We start from the raw sequence: 26,229 nt of genomic DNA, 5'->3' as shown, positions 1-26,229 counted from the left end.
AGACAGTTAGCTTAGCTTAGCGTAAAGACTGGTAAAAGATGGGAACAGCTAGACTGGGTCTGTCCAAATTGAACAAAATCTATCTATGGCTCACTTATCAACATATTTGTTTAATTAATATAAACAGGACAATATTCTTAAACAGAACCAGACTAGCTTTCTCCCTCTGGTTTGAGTCATTGCTACTCTAAGCTAAGCTAGCCATCGGCTGTACCTTACCGTGGTGAAAGAAGCACAATTGTACTTACATTTAAGTACCTAAAATTCATTAAATGTACTTGAGTAGAAGTACAAAATATCATAAGTTATAAAAACTCATAATGCAGAATGGTCAATTTAAGAATATATAATTGTATTGTCTTATAATTATTGAAGCATTGATTTGTGTATCACTTCACACAACTGGTAAATGTGAGTTCAGCTATTATTTATACTGCTGGGTAGAATCATCTATAAATTGATTCATCTATTTTAACCAATGTTTTATTATATGTAGTTTCTCCTGATTCTTGACAATACACAGCGCTTGATATAAATAGCAGGGAGTTGGTACAACATAGCCAGACAAGTTTGACTCAGCCCTCTGACAGACTGACATGTGATAAACACTGACAGACAGAGAGGCAGAGTGCTCTCAGAGGTGTGAGAAATATCTTCAGGACGGATATGCTGGGGGAGAAGAGTGTATCTGACGCATGCACACACAATCTGCACAATGAGAGAGTGTGGTTACTTTGACCCTGAGAGGTGTGAATGTGTGTTTTTCAGGTACTTACCGGGGCCCTGCTCCTGTGTGTAGCTGGGCGAGTGGTTGCTGTGTGTGTGCAGGGACTGCGCCCTCTGCTGGCGGGCAGAGTCGCAGGTCTGGTTGGGGTGCCAGGCCTGCTTGCAGTGGTAGCAGAACTCTGCTCCGCATCCCTCTCTGCGACACACCAGCCGGGGACAGCTGGCACAGCCTGAGGCGATGATGGCAAACCTGAGAGAGAGCGGCCAAGAGAGGGGCGCTTAATTATGTGGAAACTTCTGAAGTTTTATAAACATTAATTTATGAATCTAGAAAAGAGTCCGCCGATTTGTCTGAGGAAAATAATAGTTACTTGCAGCCCTAATTGACATAAAATCAACAAACTGTTAACAATGTTGTTTCAAGGTATAAATCCAAAATTACAATTGCATTTATAACAGCAACATTTCAGACTGAATTATTATTTTAGTGTCAGTAGACGTCCTATTGTCCTGTGAACCTTGACATACACATTTGCAAAATGGACTAATGCAAACCGGCCAGAGGGAGTGGAGACCTTGAGACTCAGAATGGATTAAGATAATTGATATGACTTTTCTCTGCCAGAGAATAAAAGACTCCATAAAACAGATGCAGCATGGGTTGTAGTCACTTATGAGAAAGGGGTCAACGTGCTAATAGACAATGTCTGTACCAAATTCATGGCAATACATTAAAGGACTGTCGAGACACTTAAAAAACACAAATGTCGACAAAAGAGGAAAACTCTGTAAGAATAATTTTCTGGGTTTCATTAATAACTTTAGCAAATGTCATGGTACTGTCACATTAGCCATTAGAACAAAATAAGATGATATTATTCATTGTGTTTTGTTTCTGTCCCCAATTAACCTCAAAACTCATTAAGTTTGAAACCTTTTCCAAACCTTATCCCTTTTGTACGTATACCTTTTGGGACCATATGATGCTGACAATGAGAGTAAAATATTCCAACCTAAGCCACTGTGTTTGGCCACACATTACATAACAGAGATGTAACTTTAGAAATGCAGCAAACAAACAAAAACAAGGATAAAGAACACCACTCTATCCAGTAAGAGCACAATACAGAGCCTGAAAGCTCTCCACAGGCTAAGAGAAGAGACAACATTTGATCAATGGAGTAATCACTTGGTAACAACATTGAGAGGAGGAGAAAGAGATGGGATGAGCTCAGCCAATGGATTTCACACAGTTCAATACTGAGAAAGGAGACAGAGAAGGGCAAATACAGCAGTGATGAAGCTATTTTAAGAGCCCAGACGAAGGTTAGGTTATGAGACAAGACATTAAAAAGCTGCAACCAGCAGGACATTTGTGTTCAATTTTAAATTAAATCAAGAGAAATCTGTTACAGATGTTGTATTTATTCTAGAAAGTGCTATGAGTCATGAGACAATAGCGGAAATGTTTAGAAATGTTGCAATATTAAGAAATCCCCTAAAGTAACTAACCACTTGTTCCTCGACCTGTGGTCAACCGTTCCACAAACATTAGGGCTGAAACCAACAAATATGTCTGTTCTGGATTCATTTGTTGGTTATTTTCTGGATTTAAGAATTCATTGTTTGTAATACAAAATGTTAGAGAATATGGAAAAAAGACAATCCTAGTTTTTAAGGCGCATGCTGGAACCAATTATTTTATGAGAGGGCCACATTTAAAGGGGAACAAAAGAGACAGTTTTCAAAATGTCATAAAGCACAAAAAAACATTAAATACCAGGATGGGTGTTTGTTTTAGTAACATAATCTGTGTCAATTACCTAGTTACAATTCTTTTAAAACTACATTTTTCAAAACAAAACGTATTCCTGTTGAATTCGAAAACAAATCACAAATCCTATCATAATAAATTCTCCTCCAAAAGGGGGCCCCCCTCCAAAAGGAGAATTCGCCCACAGGGGGGGGTCAAAGTTCAGAGTTACATGGGCACTGGCCCCTCTTGGCCCCTTCTAGAACCGCCCCTGGGAATACATGTTCTCGTTTAAAAGTATACCAGACCAACCATCATTTTTGTACTAAAATTAGGCCAGCAAATAGGGGTAACCAAGCAAATAGGGGTAACCAAGCAAAAAGGGGTAACCAAGCAAAAAGGTTGGCATTTTAGAAAAGTATGGAGAAAACGGCAATCACAAAGAGTGAGGGAGACTGAGATAAAAGCTATCAATCACTGCAGATATTGTTACCAAGCTAAATGGAAGAGAACATGTCGACGTAAAGCATGTAACATTTCTGCCTCTTTGTATACCCGGACAAACAAAGACTACGTTAGTTCAGTGCTCAAGTTATAGTTTTAAAAAGGAGGAGGAGTGTGGAAGAAATGATAACATGACAAACTTATAATGGTTTTGGTACGCCTCGAACAAGCCGGCCCCAACATGCCGCTCATTAGCAGCTGCTCAAACACTGACAGGCCTGTTCCCAGGAAGAATACATTAATGGATTATCAGAGGAGACGAGCGTTTACTTCTCGAGACAAGACCAGACAAGAGCTGGCATTCCTGCAGAGACAAATGGGCGAGGATATAGACTAGACATTTCTGTCTAAAAAATCTGCATAAGTAGCTTCTGTACTGATGAAATAAACGGTCCACACAGCAGTGGTGTAAAGTAATTAAGTACATTTACTCACGTGCTGTACTAAAGAACACTTTTGAGGGACTTGTACTTTACTTGAGTATTTCAAATGTTTGCTTAAATCCGACTTTAGTTATACGTGGATTAAGTTCACAAGCTAACCCGCAGTATACAAAGACATTAAAACTAGCTGCATCTTTACCAGCTTTGATAACACTTCAATGCATCAATAACAACACTATATATTCAATATATATTATTCTGAAATGGACCAATCTGCATAACAATACTTTTTACTTTTGTTACTTTAAGTATATTTAGATGCTTATACTTTCAAACCTTTAGTCCAGTAACATTTGCAATTCAGAACTTTTACTTGTAACAGAGTATTCCTACACTCTGGTACTTCTACTTTAAGTACAAGACCTGAGTACTTGTCCCACCTCTGCCACACAGGCATCAGAAGGTCAAATGTTCACCTAACTGACTCAATGCTGAAATAGCTGTATAAAGCTTGGATTCAACAAAGGGAAACAAAAACACAGAGATGCCAAGTTCGCATTTTTTTTATCTGCAACATAACATGTGGTTCAAGCTGGCAGTTGGAACAAGCTCTTCATAAGAAAGACAATTTCATAACCATTTTGTTTTGTTTTAAATTTCCCACCATTTGACAACGCCATTTTCCTCAGCTGAAATCCAACTTGTTAACATGTATACTGCCTGTCTTCAAAATGTAAAACAGTGAGGTGACAGTAATGGGTACAGATACACAAATATTGTACTGAGTATATACAAATTATGAACTCAAGTTATTTGGATTTTCTAATATCTTTTAAACTAAAGGATGACTTATTTCCTTATATGTTTTGAACATTCTCCCACTTCTTAGGCTAAATAAACTCTTCAAAAGCCTCTGCTAGACAAGTTCATTGTCACAAAGCTGGAAACAGGGCTGTACAATTAGCACATCCTTAAAGGAGCCCTATTATGCTTTTTGAGTTTTCCCTTTCCTGTAGTGTGTTATGTAGGATTTTATGCATGTAAATGGTCTGCAAAGGCTAAAATCCCGAAGTTCCCTCCAGAGGGAGAGTGCACTGATCCACAGATCCCCACAGCCATAATGCCGCTAGCATGGGATAAAAACAACTGGAGGAAAGAGAAAGGTGTCTGCGTGTCTGTGCTCCACGTTTGGATAACTCAAGACTTGTTGAGGTACAAAGCAGCGGTTGCCACAACACCTTTCCCCCAGAAGAGCATCCTACCTCACAGCAATTTCACAATTGGTGGGTTTTGGGCTGAGAGCTTATCAGGCTGACATCTCCAGGATGGAAAAAGAAGAAAAGGAACAAAGGGAGAGGTGTTGAGATATATGACAACAAAAGAGTGTAAGAGGATCGTGTTAGATCACGAGATGTTAATGTGGAATAAAACAAGGCAGATTCAGAGGAAAGAGGCGGGGAGGTTTATGAGGGCTGACATGCTGCGTGTTCCAAGGAAGCGTGCACAAACACTCCTGTCAGCGTTCAGCCTCACCAGGAGCCACCTGGGAATCCTGCTGAGCTTGTAAACGCAACGCTACAACACACATTCAGATGCTAGTCTGCGGTGTGGAACTGAGCGGGCATCAGTGTGACTCACACAGAAACATGAAAAACACATGAAGTGTCCGACGACATGCACGTGCACAGAGTCCAGTGTGATCACGTATGGATCTGTTTAATTAAGCCCCAACTCCTGTTACCCCTGGCAACGCTCCTTCTATGCCGCATCGATAGTCGCCATAGCAACTGACAGCCAGAGGAGACAGCACTCTTTGTTCTCGATATCACGGGAAGAGACCGGATTGGCTGTATGAAACGAGCAGGGCGGAGCTGTTGTGACGGTCAAGTGGATAAGTCGGACACATTTACCAGTTGTAGATTTGTTTTGGTATAAATTGATTAATTGATTTGTTTACAGTGAAAATACTCATACAAAAGACCCAAAGATTGTTTGTGTAACATGTCAATATTTTGGGTAAACACCCCAAAAAACAGTTTATATTCATTCTATTTTAAGACTTTGTTTTCGGAAAGTGCAGCAGCTTAAGAATACCTTCACTTATACTGAATATATATATATATTGTTTATTATTACATTTTTTACAAACTAAAATGACACTTAAAGCAGTTACTTATGGAGGCCCTTTTATGCTTTTTGGGGTTTCTCTTGCCTGTAATGACATCACTATGTAATACTCGCGCTTCTATTGGCTAGCGCTCCAACACATTGAATGCGATAGGATAAGGGGCGGAACAACTTTAAGCGGTTGACCAATCAAAACAGACTAATTGTACAAAGTAGAGAAGAACACACATTCCCATCAGTGTGCAACAATACTTTTCGGTCATTGTAACACTGCAATTCAATATGCCATACCTAATGACTTAATAGCCGAACACCTGATGGCTACATTTTGTTAATGTACTATATCATAAAAAAACAAATCATGTTCTAATTTTCAGAGTCAAATGTAACCTTTGGAAAAGCAAGGATGTATTGATTGATTTTACAAGTAGAGCAGAATACACCTTTTCATCAGTGTGCAGCAACTGCTTGTGTGTTGTGTTTGATCAATATATTCACTTACTCAACTTATAACATTATAAACATATATATTTGCCAATAACTCAAGTCAAACGTAGACTTAGCAATTAGAAAAGAGCAAATTCAAAGTTTGAGCCTTCATAAAATATGGTTGAATGTATTTAGTGTTTGTTTTTGCAAAAGATGTAGCATCTTGTGCTAGTTGTCTTTGTATGTGTAGTGATGTGACCAAATGAGCCATGCTTTTAAAGTCAGGCTTCAACAATCATTAAGACATGTTTCTTGATGTCTGAAGAAAAGAAAAGCATTCAGTAGCTTTAAGAACTTACTGTTAAAGAAGCATAACTAGATTTCATTGCAGTAGAAAAAAACTGACAACCCAACATTAATCACGTATACTATTATATACAGCAGTGGCTTATTTACATATCCAGCAGACATGGAGATATATTAGCATACATTTAGAGTCATGTTTCATGGATCCTAATGGTGCCATAATCACTCTGCTGAGAAATGTCTACTAGACTTTCTTTTTCCTTGTCAAGAAGCCCAACTGGTGAGATTAATAATGTTTTTTAACTATTTCATAATATGCAGAACAGCTGCGAGAAGTATAAAACGTCATAAACACTTGTATAAATATTCTACTGTATTTATTACAAGATACAAAAAAACAGGTCAGATTTACATAACAGGTGGCCAACACACCTACACAAACACACACACACACACACACACACCTACACAAACACACACACTTATTATCAGCTTAAAACACTACATCAACAGTTGTATTGACGATATTCACACTTATTACGCTTTTTCTGTGAAAGCAACCTCGAGTGACCAACAGTCTGGAGCTGGAGCTGGCAGGTGTGTGTATTTGTGTGTTAGTGTGTGTGTTTACAGAGCTGTGTCTCTGTCTCCAGCTGGGGCTGTTTGTGGTGAATAATCTGGACTTGCTTAACTTGGTTTAACGGAGTGTTGAGTCACCGCTGGCGTGAGATGGAGCATCGTAGCGGTAAATATGTAGGTCAGCAGTCAACCTCTCCTACAATGATACTGCTGAAGCAAACACACACTTTTTTAACCAGATGATCATCTCCGCGCTGATTGCTTATCTCCGTCTACATAAGCTTGGGCCTGTTGCAATAACATCTTTAAAAAATATATATATTTCAATTAAAGCTGCAGGCAGAGATGATCGGGCCTTCGCACACCCTCAGACGTTGGGGGGTTTCCAGGATCCCTGTGGCCGCAGCACTGAATCACCATCGCCATGAACTGATCCGTATCGATAACCTGATTTGTTCTGATTATGTGCGCATAAAAAAGCTACTTACACACACACACACACACACAAAACTTGGCACACACGTTAACAATGATGAACTTAGTTAACTGATATGGTTGTTGTGTTTTGGTGTGGCAAGGTGGTTCTATAGAACCCCCAAAAACCTTAATGAAGCAGACCCCGCTGTACGTGACACCATGCCTGTTAAATATCTAACATCTAGGTGTCAGGTACAGCGAGGTTCATAATTGTTAACGTGTGTGCCAAGTTTCATACACATACATCGCTAAGCCCGAAAAATAAGTACATCCTGTCTCATAGCAACAATGCAGTACCCCAGCAACAACGTTCTACGACATCGTCTGCAAAAGTGAAGGTCACAGTTAACTTTACAAGCAAATCAGCAGACAATGAAAATAGAGATAGACAGAGCTACATTGTTTGAACTCGAGTAGAAAAGTTATACATTTATTGACTTAACTCAATAATGTGATTTAATAAAGTTTGATGCTAACATTAGCAACTTTATGCTACTGGTTTGCCACACTGAGTGAGGCTGTAGCAGGGCCCTGTGTTGAATCCAGAGAACATGTGTATTCATCCTATGAACTCAAGTTTCTACTAGTTCATTTGTTGTTTCTGTTTTCAAAATGATCATAGTCACGCTTAATGATTCTCAAAAGATGAACCCTTACTATTTAAGATATACCAATATATCTCTTAATCTAAAAGGCTAGTTCCAAATCCATTCCCTCAGTGAGGATAAACTATTTTGATTTTAATTTCAGGAAAGAAAGCTAGCTTTACAGCAGTGTATCTCAAACTTTTTCATTCCAAGGACCACTTAACCAATAAAAAAACACTCGCGGACCACCTAACTCCACAAATATCAAAAAACACATCGTTTTTCTAGAACAGATTACAAATCGCTTGAAAATGGTACAAACAAGTGGCAACATGTGTGATGAAGGTGTTGCGCTGGGCTATATCATGCAATTGAAAGTGAAACTTAACCTCGCTCCATTGCGGAGATATTCCCGCGAGAGTGCGGAAAACTTAAATGTATTTATTTATTTCAAATGTGAAATGTTACCAATATACTCGCGGACCACTAGGGGGCGCTCACGGACCACCAGTGGTCCGCGGACCACACTTTGAGAAGCACTGCTTTACAGCATATGTTGAATGTTCCTGAATGTCTTTTTTATTAACATCAAATAAAATGAGATTAAGCTGTGAAAAGTATTGCCATATAATAAATACAATTGGTAAAGTAAAGGAAAAATCGTAATTATTTAAAAAATATTTGTTTTCTTTTCTAAAATGATAATCACTACCAAAAAAGGGAACCAGCATGAACTCTTGTGACATTGAGACACAGAAAGTGAAAAGACCTGTCATTCTAGGAGATGGAGCTCTGCCGCTATGCTTTACAATTATTCCCTATTATATTTCACAAAACAATAATGTCTTAAATGATCGTAGTAGATCAAATGCTATTCATCAAAGTTATTCAGAATAGATCTGATTTTGATCTGAAACCAACTGGAGTCATAGTAAAAGACTCAAATTGATGGCCATTTCTACGCAGTTCTCGAACCATGCGAGTATATTTTTTAATCTGTAGCATCATACTTACGAGATATTATACTGAACAAGAACAATACACAACTTTTTTGAAAAAAATCAATTTAACTTAAACTAGCAAATGATCTCTAAAAACTAAATCAAACAAACTAAAATGTTGCCAAAAATAAAGAAATGAATAGAATGAAAACTAATTGAACATTCTAGACTATTATACTTGAACTGTTGAAAGAAGATGAAATATAAAACCCTTTGATGTAGGCGTATGTCACCCGGTCATGGAGATACAAACCGAAAATCCGAGACGTGAAGCTACATACAGACAGATGTATTCAAAGATACCACACGGACGCTTTGGCCTCCCCCTGCGACAATACCTGTATTACTGTACAAAACCACAGCAGCCAATATCTGCGTTCCACCTTCCCACACGCAGTAACACAGACACTATGAATCACTCTTGCTTTCTATGATGAAACAAACGCCTCCAATTTGTTCCAGAAACCTAAGAGCGCTTCTCTACCTCCAAAACCTTCTGAATCTCCCCTCCTCCCACAGCCCTCTGACATTTCACTTTCTACTTCCTCATCCCCTCTTTCTCTTTTTCTAACAGAGCTAGCTACTGCTAATCCAGACAGAAACATATAGAAATGTATCATGACTCTTTAGCAATAACCCTAATCTGAAAGAATGAGGAAGTCAAAAACAAGATGTTAAAGCTGTTCAAACTAAATGACAAGACATTATTTCTCCTTTATAAAACATATCCTGTCCCAGGTGACTAAATGCTTACGGCTTTCTCACTCGTTCTAGTTTAGTTTCTGCTTCTTGTGGTTGCATATTTGTTTTTATTTATCTTACAAGGGGATTTCCGTTCAGGGAGACAGAGTTCTGTTCCGTTCAGGAACACATGTTTGAGAACATGACGGTTCAATGTTCTAAAGCCTAATCTCTGATCAGATCTCTTGGAAACCAACTAAGCAGAGAAACAAGACACACTTTCCACACAGTCCAATAAACTACTGATGAAGATATAAATTGATTAATCTTTCAGTCGAATTATCGAAAATAAATTGGTAAAGTATCCAATATCAAACATTCCTTGGTTTCAGTGTCTTAAATGTTAAAACAATTGCTGCTTTTCTCTGTTTATTGCTACTTGGATATCTTTTTTTGGCTTTCGGACGATTGAAAACATGCAATTTGAATATGTCAACCTGGACTTTGAGAGGTTGTAACAGTCCGTTTTCACACTTTGATGTCAACGTTAAGGTCTACTGAAGTTTCATTACAAAAAAATATATGTTGCAATCCAGAAACAAAAACATGTAGCCTGGCAGCTGTTAAATATCATAAACTGAAATATGCACAGTGATGCCCGATGCCTACTGTAGGCCTCTTCAAACCCAGATGCAGCACATTGCATCCAATTTCAATTGAATCTTCTTGGCACTAGTTAATAGATACCTTATAGTACGGAACATTTCAAATGTTATCAGGCGGTTTAAATTCGTTTCTCAATATTTTTATTTTTGTATCGATGGTTTTATCTGTCTTCTTTCTCATTGCCATAACTTCAAAGCTGCTTCATTTTTGGTCTTTTCATATTCAGGAACGGTTCCCTAATTTGGGTAATCCCTTGGTTCGGTGGTGTTTGCAATAAGGAAACATGTCTGGGGAATAACAATATGATTTTAGAAAGATTTCAGCAGAGAGGACATGATGGAGAGTTTCTTACCCGCAGTCAGGCGCCGGGCACCATCGGCAGTCCGGGTCAGAGGCCAGGCACCTCCGCAGCAAGAACTCCTCATACTTCTCCAGCAGGGCCGCGTCGTCCAAGATGTCCGCCACCTGTCGCGGAGACAGTCTCTCGGCACATTCAGGGCAGCTGAGCTGGACTCTGCTCTCTGTGATCTCGATGCGGAGGTACTGGCGCAGGCAACAGAGGCAGGAGCGGTGGCTGCAGCCCAGCAGCTCAGGCAGCTGCTCGGGGGGCTGGAGCACCAGGCACAGGGGGCACTCCAGGAGGCTGGCATCCCCAGAGGAAGGGGCTCCATCCAGGGACGGCTGGCTGGAGGAGAGGGGCTCTGAGGGCGTGCCGGAGGCAGCGTCCTGGGGGGTCGTGGTGGCGGTGGTCGTTGTGGGAGTAGCAGAGGCTGCAGGGGGTGCTGAGCTCAAGGCAGAAGGGAGAAGCGGTTGTTGTGTGTGGTGATGTTGGTGTAGATGGGATAAAGGGGTGGCTGCTGCTCCTTTGGGACCCCTGGCACCCCGTTTGCTGTGGAAGAGGCTGTGGAAGGAGATGCGGCCGTGGCGTTTGCCAGCCGCACGGCACTTAGGGTTAGGGATGCCGCTCACCGAGGAGTGAGGCGACTCGGAGTCCTTTTCTGATCCCATGATCCCAGAAGAGACACACAGGCCCGGGTATTGCCCCCCGAGACACGTTAATGTCTTGCAGAGGGACACTCAGCTTCACAAAAACACACTCAGTCACAAGGGAGGACTTGTCCCCTGTGAGAACCAAACTGGAATGCAAATGATATCTGAGTTCCTGTTAGAGAAACTTGTCCAGTCACCTCCTTCTCTTCCTTTTATGAGAAAAGAAAACGTTACCCGTAAAGAGTAAAATAACAGTGACGTCAAAATTGAAAATGAAAGTTCAATGTGAAAAATAAATCCCCTTAAGCTCCCAATGTTTCTCTTAAACAGGAAAGGTTCTCAAAGAAGTTGCAATTCTTTCAGCTCCCAGGCAGACGTCGAGGTGACACATTACTGCGATTATCAAAATGTTCATGTCTGTTCCGATTAATGACTCACCTTAAAAAATATACAGGGTAAAAAAAGAATGAAAAACGGAATCATCCACAGGTCAGTCTGAATGTTATGATTTATCCTCAGAATGGATCAAATTTTCCTCAGCTGAGCCTCTACTCAGCTCGTCTTCCTCTGTTCTTGTTGAACGCCGGTCTCTCTCTGAATGCTGTTTTCTGTCAGGAAGAGGAGAGCAGGAAGTTAGCACAAAGAGCATGCTCAGTATGACACACACCTCGCTCCCTCCCTCTCTTTTTGTCTCAGCTTTGCTCTTCCTGGGTTTTAATTTGATCATTAACTCTTGTGACCGTGAACTGACAACACATCTGGGCTGAAGCATTTAAATACACACACACAGATACACACAAGCTAATGCTACACTGTATGTGTTAAATAACCTTAATTAAAAAGGTTCAATTCAAATGAGAAGCATGTTATAGTGAAATACATGACATCAACCAGTCTCTCTGTATATATAAATATATATATAATCTCCATCATGCTGAGTACCACAAGCTCTTCCTCCACTTCACACTGCGCTGCTAGTGCCGTTGCCATGGTGACGCTCACTATGAGCAAGGCAACAGCGACCCACTCTGTGACTGGCCACACACACACACACACACACACACACACACACACACACACACACACAAGTGATTATTCCTACATATAGAAGCATTAGAAGGCTTGCTTACACCTGTCAACCAACACCATGACACACACATACATTTAATATAATGATTATATTCATTACATGTACACACACACACACACACCTTCCTTACACACCTCTGACACACGCAAATGAAAAAGGAAAGAATTATGTGATAATGATATACATATACATGTAAATATCCATTGCACAAACACACAACTACACACAACACATATGTTCTTTTCTTCCTATAAAAAAATACAGTAACACTTAGAAAACCTTAAAACAGACTCATAAAAAGACACGTTGAAATGGACACAGACACATGTAACTCATATATAAATGGATGTTTATTTCTTTAAATATCAGGTTATAAATTCACTTCTAAAATCTGTAATAAAAACATTAAAATACATGTTGAAACCTGTATATGAACATGTACGTACACTGCTACACACACACACACACACCACACACACACCAAACACACACACACACACACACAACACACACACACACCACACACACACACACACACACACACAACACACACACACACACACACACACACACACACACACACACACACACACACACACACACCACACACACACACACACACACACACACACACACACCACACACACAACACACACACACACACACACACACACACACACACACACCACACACACACACACACACACCTCTGAATGAGCACAGTTGAAAAGTGATACTTGTGTTCACGTATGTATAATTACATTCTGTGTCCTCACTACAATTACAGGCTGTGTAAGCTGATGTTAAGGAATGTGTAAGAAATACTAAACAGCATGCTTTTAAGTTATTTAGTTGCATTTTATTTTTGATTATGTATTTAAGTGTTTGGTTGAAACACCTCAAAAAAGACATTTAAAGGGTTCATTTATTCAATATCCCTTTTCCTTGAAGATGAAAGCAATTTTTTTTTGTTTAATTAATCCGATGTTTAAATTAATTGAACGCGGGAAAACCAGAATATTCTGGAGAAAACCCAACATACAGCGGTAGTCAGAAAACAAACTAAGTAAAAACGGGATTGCTGTTGTTTTTGTTTCATGAATTGAACACAGGGAACCCGGAGTACCCGGTGTAAACCTCCAAAAACCCTTTCACTTAAATAATACAAGACCCTTACCTGCAGACATCTGAGATGGTTCTGCCCACTGAGGAGAAGAATCTGCAGATTTGGCTACCCTGTCTTGGTGTTGTCGTCAGCCGATATGTGGCGATGCCGGCAATGTGTTTCTCCAGTGCAGGATCCTCTAAGTACAAAGAGCTGAGCACCTTTTCCGCGCAGCCGTACACCTTACATAGGTCCCGGAAAATGGCCTTGTCAAGATCTTTCAAGGCCCCAGGTTTGGTACCAAAATCAACCCACTCGATATCGGCCACTGTTTTCTCAAACAGACGACTAACGATGTCATTAACGTTTTCAAGGGCGCAGTCCACTTTAGCTTTCATAAAAACCTGCGAAACCAGCCTCTGCAAGATTATTTTGATGGCCGCTTTTGTTTCCTTGGACGTTTCAACTACTCTCACCGATGTTCGTACCAGTGACTGGCTGTCCTTAAGGGCACTTCGTACTCTATCACTGTGGCCACCAACCTGAGTTTTCCGCCACCACTTCATGAGTGCCATGAAATCCCACACTTTGTTTTGCACCTCAATACGCATCTCCGCATGTGACACTAATGTGTCAGTGTGAGTTGAGGGCTGAGGAGCCACTGATGTGCGAGGTGCCTGCTTTTTCATTTGTCTTGGGAAAACATCAGGCAATTCATGTTTGAGGAGGTATGAGAGGAGGATATCAGTCAGTTCCTTTGTGAACACAAGGACTCCAGCACTGGGAATAGTGTTAAGACCCTTGAACACACTAATCTGATCTCCAACCTGTGTTTTTTTCCCATCCCTTGGCTGAAGCAGACGATCTACATCATCCATAAGTGACTGCACTGTGGACCTGCTGTCAGCTTTGGAGCCCTTCTGAAATGTAGCCTTCAGTTGTGCAAAAATGCGAAGTATCCATGCTTTTGCAAAGTGTTTCGTAAAAAAGTTCCTTATCTTGCGCTCTATATCTTCCAAAGAAAGTTTGCTCTTATCTGTTCTTCCTGATGTTGGGGTTGCTGCCATCTCCTCGAAACCCTCCAGTCCTTCAGCTATTGCCATTGCAATATTGTCTGCAAGAACTGAACTCTCCTGAGAGCTTTGAGAATGCACAACCTCGGAGTCAGTATCAGACACAGGAGTCAGAAGAGGTCCAATGATCTCTTTCACCTCCTTGTTGATTATGTCCTGGACAGTTTTACTTTTTGCAGAGTCAGAGCTGCCAGGGGATGAGCTATTCTCTGGGGTCTCAGTCCTTGCACTGTTGCTTGCCTGCCTCATATCTTCGTCATTTTTTGATTCTGCCAGCAACAAGTGTTCTTTTGGTCGAGAGCACAACAATCTCGTCTTGGCGGCAAATTCCTTTAACATTTTGGTGGCATGACCAACCATAGTATTAAGTTTGTTAGGTTGAGTGACATGCTGGCTTATTGTAAACTCTGCAGAGTGCAAAGTGGTGAGGGAAGAGACGATACTTCTTGCAACCTCTTTACTGATCAAGATTTTCAAGCGCTCCGAGCTAACACTCTGCACTCCTTCCTTCAAGCCCAAGACGTCGGCAACACTCTGAGTGAGTGTGGTGCCCATACTTAACACAATACTCTCCTCCGACACAACAATAGTTGTGTTCACAATACCCTTCAACAAGTGTGAAGTCACAGATGTTACAATGCTTAAAATAAGTTCTGCCAACAAAACTTTAGTTGCGTCATCCGGGGTGCCGATATCTAACAACTGCAACTGTTCTTTAGTTATGCTTTTATAAAAGTTCTCCACCTGGGGACGAACATTATCCACCCTAACCTCCAGTGTGTCCATTGTCTGTGGTGCTCCTTGTCTATCCATGGTATTGTTCCTGAATAATATTGCAGATAATCTCAGAAGTGTTCTGTAGATGTTTGGTATGCGCTGGTGTGTTCAAACTAGTGGAATCTGAATGTGGGTCCTCTTTGCAAACTTCTGAGAATGCTGTGATGACATCATTTGGAAATGGCTTTGAAACCAAAGGCATTCCAAAATGATGTCATCATCTGATGAAAGTACAAAAGCAAAAGACTGGTGTCACGGTTGCTAGGCAACGGCAGCACCTCATGGGAGGTTCCATTCCATAATATTTTAAAAATAAACATTTTTAGACCATTCAATCTTGTTTCACTGGAAACGTCTAAAACTCAAACATGTACAACTGAATCAGGAGAACTTCAATCTGAGTTGATCATTTGCAACAACAAAATGTCAGAAAGTTGTGAAAAATATCCAGTTTTTCAGACAACATCTTGTTTTGTTGGATCAACGGAACATAACTTGAGAAGTTGCAATTGAGAGTGACAGGATATTTGATGAATAAATGACTATTAAGTATTTGTTGTATTCTGCACTGAAGTATTGGAAAAACGATTGACAGAGAGCAAAAGAAGGACATTTTTAGGTACAGGATGTATTCAGATTATTCACTTAAGAAGATGTACAGAAGAGTACACATTTTAATCTAATGAAATTGTACATCTCCTTACTGTGGGAAAAATAAATTATTTCTGAAATCATGCATCTAAAAAGTTACCTAATTAGGAGTTGTATTTTGTAATACAATGTAAATAGAAAAAGAGCATTTCACTGGTGTTTAGGTGAATTAATTGTGTAACTTTTAACTGCAGTACAATGTTGGGTAATAAAGTACTATAGTACTCCATAATAGTTGCTTCTAAATTGTAATGGAATGGAGTATAGGCCAATTTATATGTGTGCAATACTTATACTTACCACCACTGGAAAACTCACACCCTATTAAACTGTTTGTTTCTGTCCTGAGAACACACAGTAATGCCTGTTTTTCCCAACCTTCATTTCAGTTAAGTGCACAGATGGCAAGAATAAGAAGCAGCAAGCTTTATTGTCCAGAAGGAAAAAAAACGTTTTCGCAATCTTGAATGGAGAGACTGAATGTGTTTCTAAAGTTTGTGACAAATGAGCAAAATAAAGGAAAAAGCATCTGAAACAATAATGTTTTTTATTTTAAATATCAAGTACACATCTAACAACATCTAGCCTAGTCGTTTAAAGAGTGTGTGTGTGTGTGTGTGTGTGTGTGTGTGTGTGTGTGTGTGTGTGTGTGTGTGTGTGCGTGCGTGCGTGCGTGCGTGCACACTGAATTGAGCAGCAGTGGAGTAGGAGGACAAGTGTGGAACAAAATGTGTGTGAGCATGTTGATAACAAATCAAGCCCAGATTGTGAAGTTCTCAGGCTGTTCATACAAGATGTGCCAAACGACAGCATAATAATCACAGCACCCAAACAGACACACACGCTTCAGTGTTCAAATCTGTGTGCTATATACAGGTGTGCATCTGTGGAAGTTGATTGCTGTTATGCAACAAGATGAATCACTGCCAGCCTCAACACTTCTGCCTTTACAAGAACGCCCTCACCGTCGCTAAGTCCTCCTACTACTCCAACCTCATCAGTTCTGGAAAAGGTAACACGAGAAACCTCTTCTTAACCGTCAGACACCTACTTCAACCTCCCACAACCCTCCCCACAGACATCTCATCTGATGACCGCAATGACTTTCTTCAATAGCAAAATCAACACCATCCACCTGCAACTGGCTGCATCCAGCACCTCCAAAGACGACCCACAGTGGCTGAGCTCCACCAGTCACCAGCTAATCCCCACCCTGTCCAATCTTTCAGCAGCTACTGAGTTCTCCATCACTGAGCTCATCCGTAAATCCAAACCTACTACCTGTCAGCTCGACCCACTCCCGAGTCCCCACTGCCCTTGTTAAAGCCTGTGTGCCTCGTTTGCCCCTTGATCACAATAATCATTAACTCGTCCCTCGCAACTGGAACTGTACCGCCAAACCTCAAAACTGCTGCTATAACACCAACACTCAAAAAACCTGGAGCTGAATAACTACAGGCACATCTCTAACCTCTCCTTCATCTCAAAAACCCTTGAAAGAGTGGTTGCTGGCCAACTTCAACAACACCTGGACAAAAACAACCTTCATGAACCCTTCCAATCGGGTTTCCGCTCAAAGCACAGCACAGAAACAGCGCTGGTAAAAATCACCAACGACCTCCTCCGTGCAGCTGACTCTGGACTGCTCACCATCCTGACCTCACAGCTGCCTTTGACACCATCTCGCACCCACTGCTTATCAAACGTCTGGCAGACATTGGGATCACTGGTACTGCACTCTCATGGTTTGACTCATCATTGATGGCTACCCCATCCCCTTCTCTGGCCGAGTTAAGAGCCTTGGTGTCATCCTGGACAGCTCCCTCTCATTTTCACCTCACATAAATAACATCACCCGGACTGCCTTCTTCCACATACGCAACATCTCCAGACTCCGCCCATCGCTTTCTCAATCAAACACTGAAGTCCTGGTCAATGCATTTGTCACGCCCCACATCGACTACTGTAACGCCATCCTCTCAGGCATACCCACCAAGCGCATCAATAAACTACAAATCATACAGAACTCCGCAGCCCGGATCATCACCGGCACCAAGGCCTCAGAACACATCACCCCCATCCTCATCCAACTCCACTGGCTCCCGGTGCAATCCCGTATCAACTTCAAAAACCTACTGCTCACTTACAAAGCCCTCCATAACCTGCCCCCCCCCCCCCCCCCCTATCTGGCTGACCTTCTTCAGGAGTACACCCCCTCTCGCTCCCTCCGCTCCTCCTCTGCTGGTCTGTTGACCGTCCCCACCCCACGCCTCGTCACCATGGGTGCTCTGGCTTTTAGCTGCACTGCTCCCAGACTCTGGAACTCCCTCCCCCCGCACATCCGACAGTCAGACACAATCACCATATTCAAATCCCAATTAAAAACCCACCTGTTCAAATCTGCCTACTCACTGTAGTGCTCCCCATTATATGTTTCATTTGTGTCCACTTGACTGTCTCCTCCATGATTTCCTGTTTGTGTTTTTATCATGTTCTGTTGCCTATTAGCGTTTTCTTTTTTAACTAATTGTACGGCGTCCTTGGGTGTCATGAAAGGCGCCTAAAATAAAATGTATTATTATTATTCACACCACAGAGAGACGGCCACCTGAACGCTTCAAAGTCATCGTGACAAAAACTGTTATTACTAATTATTTATGTATTTTCCATCCCTCTTCAACCGGGCCGGGTCGCGGAGGAAGAAGTCCCAGCAGAGAGCCCCAAACTTCCCTGGCCACATTAACCAGCTCTGACTGGGGGATTCCAATACGCCCCCAGGCCAGCGTGGAGATATAATCCCTCCCCCTGGTCCTGGGTCTGCCCCTCGGTCTCCTCCCAGCTGGACCTGCCTGGATCCCCTCCCTAGGATGGCAGCCAGGTGGCATCCTTACCCGAACTACCGCAACTGGCTCCTTTCAACGCGAAGGAGCAGTGCTATTGTTCATTTAATATAATAGACATTGAACAATTAATCTAAATGTTACTGATATGGCAATATGCCTATGCACTTTTTTTAATTGCAGGAGGTATATTTGTTTGAAAAATGCATTTTTTATTAAATATTGTCTCTTGCGGAGAATTTCTTGGCCTGAAGCATTGTTCTCTACAGATTGAATCGTCTTTGTTTGTTACAGATCCCCACGAAAATCATGCTGCAATCATCCTAATGTGTATTTCATTCCAATTAAAGAATCATTAGGTGAAAGTGATCATTCCATCTAAAAAGGGATTATTTGAAATTGTTTAGCTGTAGTTTAAAAATAAACAATGTACCTTTTTCTTAAACTGGTGATCACGTCTTGTATGTGAAATTTGAATCTGAGCAACAGTAACTTAGCAACAGTTCCAAATGGAGAAAAAAGAACACAGTTTATTTACTTTATAGAAGTTCATTAGAGTTGTAATGTAGCATAAATACTCAAGTATTGTTCAAGTTACTCTGAGATGAACATAACTGCAGTACTTAATAATACACTTAGTGACACTGCAGCCTTTTCCGCTTACATTATAATGCCAAACACATCATTTATTACATGTCCTAGGGCCTGACTTCCTAAGAACTTGAAAGCTGTTTATTAGTGTGAATGCTGTTTACATTATTCACACTAACTACACATTCATTCACTACTACTTACATTTCATATCTAACTTCTTCAGCCTACTTTCTGCTGCAGAAACCATTCAACTATTATATTATTCAGCTATTTCAGGACACTGAGGCTATACATTTTATTGTTTATACCTTTTTTAAACCTTTTCTTTTAAATATTAAGCTTCTTCACCATTTTTCCTACTCTTCCAGTTTAACATTTCACTGTCAAGTTTTCAACAAAGTCATTGCAATGCATTTGAGCTGTAACAATTTTGATTCAAATCATTTCACTTTTCTGCATTTCTCCGCTCAGTTCAGCAACACACTGACTTGGTTTCTGTAGCTAACAGCAGCTACCATTCTGCTAATATCATATTCAGCTTTTTCTGCAGCCACACATGTTCACAGTTTACAGCATTCACACGCATTTTCAACGGGAAATGCATTTTCTAGTTGTCATTGTTGATTCCAGGGGAAACCGTCAGGAAGCTCAGACTATCAATGTCACGATTCTCATGTTATGTCACGTTTTTAGTTTTGTATGTTTGGGTTCATTTTGCTGTTCAGTTCTCCCTGGCCCTTTCTCTAACTCCCCTCCTCGACTCCCCTCCTCGACTCCTATCCTCGACTCCTACCTCGACTCCTATCCTCGAGACTTAGTCCCGCCCACAGAAGATGTGAACGGAGGAGCCGAGGAGAGAGGAGGGGAAGCAGCAGGCGGTTAGAGAAATGAGAACTCCTCTCCTCTGAGCGGTCATTTTAAAGAGACGTCCATTAATGATGACAGGAGGCACAGCAGCCCTCTGTCTGATGGACAGATGTGTTCATGACGACTTATATATTTACTTTGATTCATTCACAGTGCGGTATAATGAGACGATAACAGGCTACAGATGCGGACACACACACACACACACACATATACATATATATGTATATATTTATATAAATATATACAATTTCAGTATCAAACAGAGCACTCTCATAATAACGTAACACTATCAGAGACTGGATATATTCCCCCCCCCTCTCTGGACGCTACAATGAGGAAAATAAATTAAGGGCCAAAAGTTGTATTTACAAGTATTAAAAGTAAGCAGAGGACACCAAACCAAACCAAAACCAAACCTAACACCAAACCTGTCTGTCCGCTGCATCTACGTACACACTGTACCACACACACCTACAGCTCCTAAAAAATAATCAGGCTACAGCCGTTGTGTATTTTATTATGTGAAGCACTAAATGGTTTTAGAAAAATATGGACTCTTTGTTTGTAGATATCTACTAAACTAAAGCAAATAAAGAGAGTAGGCCCGTTATACTGAGTGATATATATTATACACACTGCTCTGCTTTCTGCACGGACCTCACAGCTGTTCCCTCTGGAAACATCACCTCGCGATGAAAGCAGTTAATAAAATAATATCCAGGGGATGCATGCAGAGCTGTCATTGGCTGAGATAAGTCCGGCCGTGCGTCACGAGTCTTTGAAACATCTCTGTTGCCGGAAATGCATCCACGAAGGAGCCGTGGAGGACCGTGGAGGACCGTGGAGGACCCATCAGTGTATCCTCGGTTATAGCTCCTCCAGAGAGACTCCTCGACGCTCGATCCTCGGTCCTCGACGTGCATTTAGAGAAATGAGATGTCCTTCAACATGGCGCGCTGAAATTCATTTCCGGGTCACTACCGGAGGACCGAGGAGTCGAGGAGTCGAGGAGGGGGATTTGATGAAATGAGAAAGGGCCACAGTCTCCCTTGTGTATTGTCTGGTCCCTCTCTCTGTGTTTTTCCTCCTGTCGTTAGTTTCCCTGGTGTGTCTAGTTGTCTGATTGTGTTCACCTGTGGCCCTTGTGTTTCTCCTCCCCTGCCCAGCTTTTTTTCGTCTTGTGATTACCCCTCCCTGTATTTAGTCTTGTCTCTTCCTGTGTTCAGTGTTGGTTCGTCTTTTGTTTGTGACTGAGTTCACCGGGGAGTGTTCTGTTTTGTCCAAGTTGTCTAGATTATCCTTGAAATAAAGGCATTTTCAGCGTTATCTGCATTTGGGTCCTGCTTGCTTCACTCACCGTAACAATCAATTTACACCGCTGTGCTTGTGACACATTGACAAAACAGAGAAAACTAAACATGGCTCGACAAACCAGCTTAACGGCCTGTATTTGTTACAAAATATCATATAAAGTATACCAACCAAAAGCACATACACAAAAAAAAAACAACACTTTGATTTAACTTTAAAAAGGCAGTCACATAAAACAGAAACAGTAATCTAGGAACGTTTCGATGTATAATGTTTCACAAATCAGGCTAAAGTCATTATCCTGTTGTTGCACTCAGTGTTCAACAGCATTCAATCCATTTGGATAAAAGCTTCAGTTCGAAGCCTAAATCTAAAGTGACTTTGTTCTAACATGACCAGACAGATCCACAGGGACCCGGGGGCCACAGACAGCTGAGCTCACACTGTTTGTTGTGATACCGACTAAAACCCTGCTAATCTGATGCGGGACTCTGGACAGAACAGGTGGTCCCCTACTCAATACAGGAGCTAATAATGTTTATGGTGTGTGGGGGGGGGGGTCGAGCTAATTAGATACCATCAGCTAATAGACATGGGGAAACAACGTAAACCCTGACCCTGCTTGTCATGTTTCTAGAGAGCAATCTTAGCACAACATCCTACTAACATGATAACAACATAATATGTATAAGTGCCAAAAGACACGTTTTTGCAGAAACCTATATTTATTAAGTCAATTTTGATAGCACAATGAAATTGCTTTAGAATGATGAGACCATCAGCGTTTTCATTTGTTCCCTATAACCTCAACCTGAAGACCGCCTGCTGATAAAAGTGAAGGAGCTCTAATTAGCACTGATGCTAGCAGCGACAACAACGGCTCGAGCTTAAAGCGTGCTGTCTTAAAAGGTTGACCAGCTATTCTAATGCCACAAGCAAGCCCCAAGAAACGGTGGTGACGAAACGGTGGTACAACAACACCGCTGTCAGTCATGGGACACCATTGGAAACAAAAAGCTTTTTCCCATTGACTTATATTGAGATAGAGACATAAAATGAGCTAAAAGCTGAATCAATTTTCCCTCCATTTATTTGACTGAGCTGAGATCCACCATGGCTTCGGGAAGATACAAGTACGCATGCTCTATGGGCCAGAAGTGGTCAAATGATCTGGGTATTTTTGTTCTCGAGTCAGGCCATTTTGGCTCCATGCGCCACCGAGCAACTTTTATAGAAATGAACGTGGCCGCCGCTCCAACGCCATATCCAGTTCTCTTTAAACATCTATGGTCACTATTTTAAAACGTTTAAAAAATGAAACTGCCTTTTCAAGTGGAGAAAATAATCCAACAGTTTCTCAGAATTTGCAAAATGCACGATAATTCAAATCTCTGTTGTCAAATTGATTGCTTACTATGTTATAAAAAGGACATGTTTCAAAACGTTATCACAAAGCTGATGCAAGCATTGATGTAGTATAAGCTATATGTGTCATTGTAAAGTTGAAAACAGTTATTAGACTGTTAGACCCTAACTACAGAGGCACCCTCTTATGTCTACAGAATGCACTCACCCACGTAGCCGTTGTTCTGTTGTCAGGCATCACCCAGCCTTGAGGTTATTACACTGTTAATGGACCAAATAGAAAAGCAGCACAGACTGCACCTCCTCATTGTGAGCGGCTCAATGTTCCTTCTTTTTAGAGAAGAGGTCAAGCAAACATCCTCTGTGAGAACATTTGGTCCTCGTAGAAGGACCGCACATTCGATTTTACGACGTATTTAGTGCATTATAATGATGCATAAAAAAAGGACCTTAAGCCCCCCAAACACAAGTTAGAAATGTACTTCCTTTTTTTAACTTAATAATTCAGAGAGGCCATGACCTTTTTCAACATCCCACAGTGATTCACACAAGTGTTAACAGTGACACCGGAGACCTGCTAAGTACAGCTGTAGAAAGGTAATGAGATGTTAGTGGAGAAGAGGTTTCCAGTGTTTTCAAAACTGAAACATCGTCAGTTAACGTCCAAACAAGAAACTCTTAAACATGCCGATAAAAGATAAAGCTCTCTTTCTGTCATACTTAACTGAAAAACTGACAAGGAACTAATGCATAAATATCATTTTGACAAGATCATCTTAAATATGTTCAGCAATGAGCAAACTGGACTCATCTCTTGCCATGCAATCATAAGATGACAATCTTAAACACTTATAGTCTCCTAGATAAGTGTCGTCTAATGTATTTATATTTTATTTAGCTAACATTAAATGTTTACACAGAAAACAAACGTGTAGCTTTACAAATATTAGTTGACTAGGGATGTGTCAAACACAAGATGATGTTGTATTGTATATTGTAAGATGTGTGGTGAAAAATGGGTCCTTTATTTACTTTAAGGTTACCTTCATGCAAAAGAATCACTCGTAATGTGTGTTCAAGCTCACTTCTCTCTTTAAATGAATGGGTTAAGCTGGAGCTATTCTCCTTAAGCGGTGGGGCAGTGCCAAAAGCACATGAGCACAGCTGGAGGAAATGACTTTCTTTCTAAATTGTCGTAATAGTTTGCTATAAAGCATCTTGGCCACAGCTACAGGGAGTGTCATTGTAGGACTAAAGCAAAGTATTTGACTTGATGTTTTTACAGTTCATCTTGAAAGTGATCTCTTGAAAGTGATCTCTATTGAATCGTTGTTAAAGAGGACATATGCTGCTCACTTTCAGTTTTATATTTGTATTGTGTGCCTCTATTGTGACATGTTACACGCTTTCATGTTCAAAAAGTTCTTTACTTCTCTCTTGCGGCTTTCACACCAGCGCTTTTCCCTTTCTAGCTCCGAGCGGGACCTTTTCTGGTTCAGCTCCGGTTTCCCTTTTCTGCTCCCGCTCTGTTCACACCGCCCAGCACCCGACGTCACCGTTTACATCGCTGATTTGCTCCCCAACGGCGTTACGGCGCTCACAACAACAACAACTGCGTCGGGTCGATGATCGTGTTGGCTTTTAATCACACGAAGCCAGATTAAATTGAATAACGACTTCTCCAACCTTATGCTTTTCTCCAGAGTGCCGTGGTTCATTGTTTATTAATGTGTTTCTGCGGCATTTACCTACCGCTGCAGTGTTGGCTGCTCTTCCACGGGAGTTTATTCTCCTCCGTTAGCTCCCGGTTAGCTCACACTGCAGCGGCCGCTCTAAATTATTCACTGTCCGACTCACACAAGCAGCTGATACATATCCTCAGTTCCCCTGAATGTGTGTCAGTCTGAATTGACGCTGTTTGGCATAACCAGTGCTTGAATTGGAATGAAAAAGGTGCCAGTACTCTAAAATCAGCAACTTTTTCAAGTCAATTTTATATATACAGCCCACAAACAAGAATGTGGCTACTATAATGCTGGTGGGTTTGTCTCTTTACTACTGTATATTTTAGAAAGGTTCACTGTACTTAACATTTTTTATGATAGGCAGCGGATATGGCTAAAGCTCAGTAAGGTCAATATTAACTGAAAATATAGCAATCAAAGTCTAGATCTTCTGCTGAAGACACATGAAGCAGAGACCTTTCAGGTGAGAGCCCCTCTGGTGGTGTTCAACATTAATGACAAGGAAACAAAGCTCTGGTCAGAAGCATTTTTTATAAAAAGCTTTAACAAAATTAAGTATTTCTGTACATTTTGAATGCAATCTAACTTTCCAACTCAGAAAACGAAAAACGAAAAAGTGCCAAAAGTCTTCTCACATGGCTGAGCTGCTTTGCAATATACTTCACCACTGAAGAATACAAATATGTATAAAGTAAACTATGATGCAATCTAACTTTCCAACTCAGAAAAATGATAAAGAGCATGAACAAAGAACATGTAAAAACAAATGCAAAATTTGCACAATCTAAAATGAGAAACTGTAACTGCAAGTAACAAAGTCTGAGCCATGGTAAAGAGTTACATTGAACACCAAGCTGATCAGATAACTCCCTGGTTGGTCTGAAGTCCTTCTATCTCCAGGATCTGTACAAATCGGCACATTATGCCAAAAGTCTTCTCACTGGGTGAGCTGCTTTGCAATATACTTCACATTGTTAGAAAAGGCTCCAGAAGGCCTTGGGGACATCAGTATCAGGGGCTGGAGCTGGACAGGCTCTTTCATCAGCACTTCTCCTTCCCTTTGCCAGCCAGGACCTCACATACTGTTCCTGGATTGAACTGTCCTAGTGATGGTCCATTACATTTAATGAAAACCAGGCTGGACAGTCGGCTGACAGAGAGAGCATTCCTTTTTGCAGTAAGGATATCGTTCATGCAGCTGAATGCCCGCTCACACTCACTAGTGGAGACAGCGATGGTTTCGGACTGCTTTCAGTAGAGGCTCCATGGCAGCAGGTGTACGGGATGCCCTGGTTTCCTTGTATTCGCGAAAGCCCTTGAACAGTCTCTCTTCTGTCCACTTTCAGCACTTGGCACAAACGTAGCACCTCTACGTCCCCATACTGTACGTCTAACTCCTCTTCAGGCCAACTTCCAGGATGGATAACTTTCATGTCCTGGATTAGCTGATTGTCCCGGCCCTCCCGGCCATGTAATGGGATTTCTCTTGTGCTGACATGAGAGGAGGTTGTGGAAGTCATTCTGTGTCTCAGATTCTCTACCATACTGCGGAAAAACTGACCTGCATGCATCTGTACAAGCCTGCCATTCTCACGCAGG

At 41.2% G+C, this 26,229-nt stretch overlaps 1 protein-coding gene across 2 annotated transcripts in view; it reads right to left on the bottom strand.

Annotated features, from left to right (window-relative positions):
• Positions 1-26,229, bottom strand: part of rnf19b (ring finger protein 19B) — a 50,047-nt gene that overhangs the window by 12,423 nt on the left and 11,395 nt on the right. For both annotated transcript variants that reach the window (XM_034201606.1, XM_034201605.1), the window contains exons 2-3: positions 10,572-11,817; positions 777-976 (exon numbers count right to left, since the gene is read on the bottom strand). In XM_034201606.1, coding sequence (XP_034057497.1) covers positions 777-976; positions 10,572-11,227 — 856 coding nt within the window. In that variant the 5' untranslated portion in view covers positions 11,228-11,817. The remainder of the gene's footprint in view (positions 1-776; positions 977-10,571; positions 11,818-26,229) is intronic.

Source organism: Gymnodraco acuticeps, unplaced genomic scaffold, assembly GCF_902827175.1.
Source record: "Gymnodraco acuticeps unplaced genomic scaffold, fGymAcu1.1, whole genome shotgun sequence".
NCBI classification, from domain to species: domain Eukaryota; kingdom Metazoa; phylum Chordata; class Actinopteri; order Perciformes; family Bathydraconidae; genus Gymnodraco; species Gymnodraco acuticeps.
This window is presented reverse-complemented; position numbering and strand designations above follow the sequence as displayed.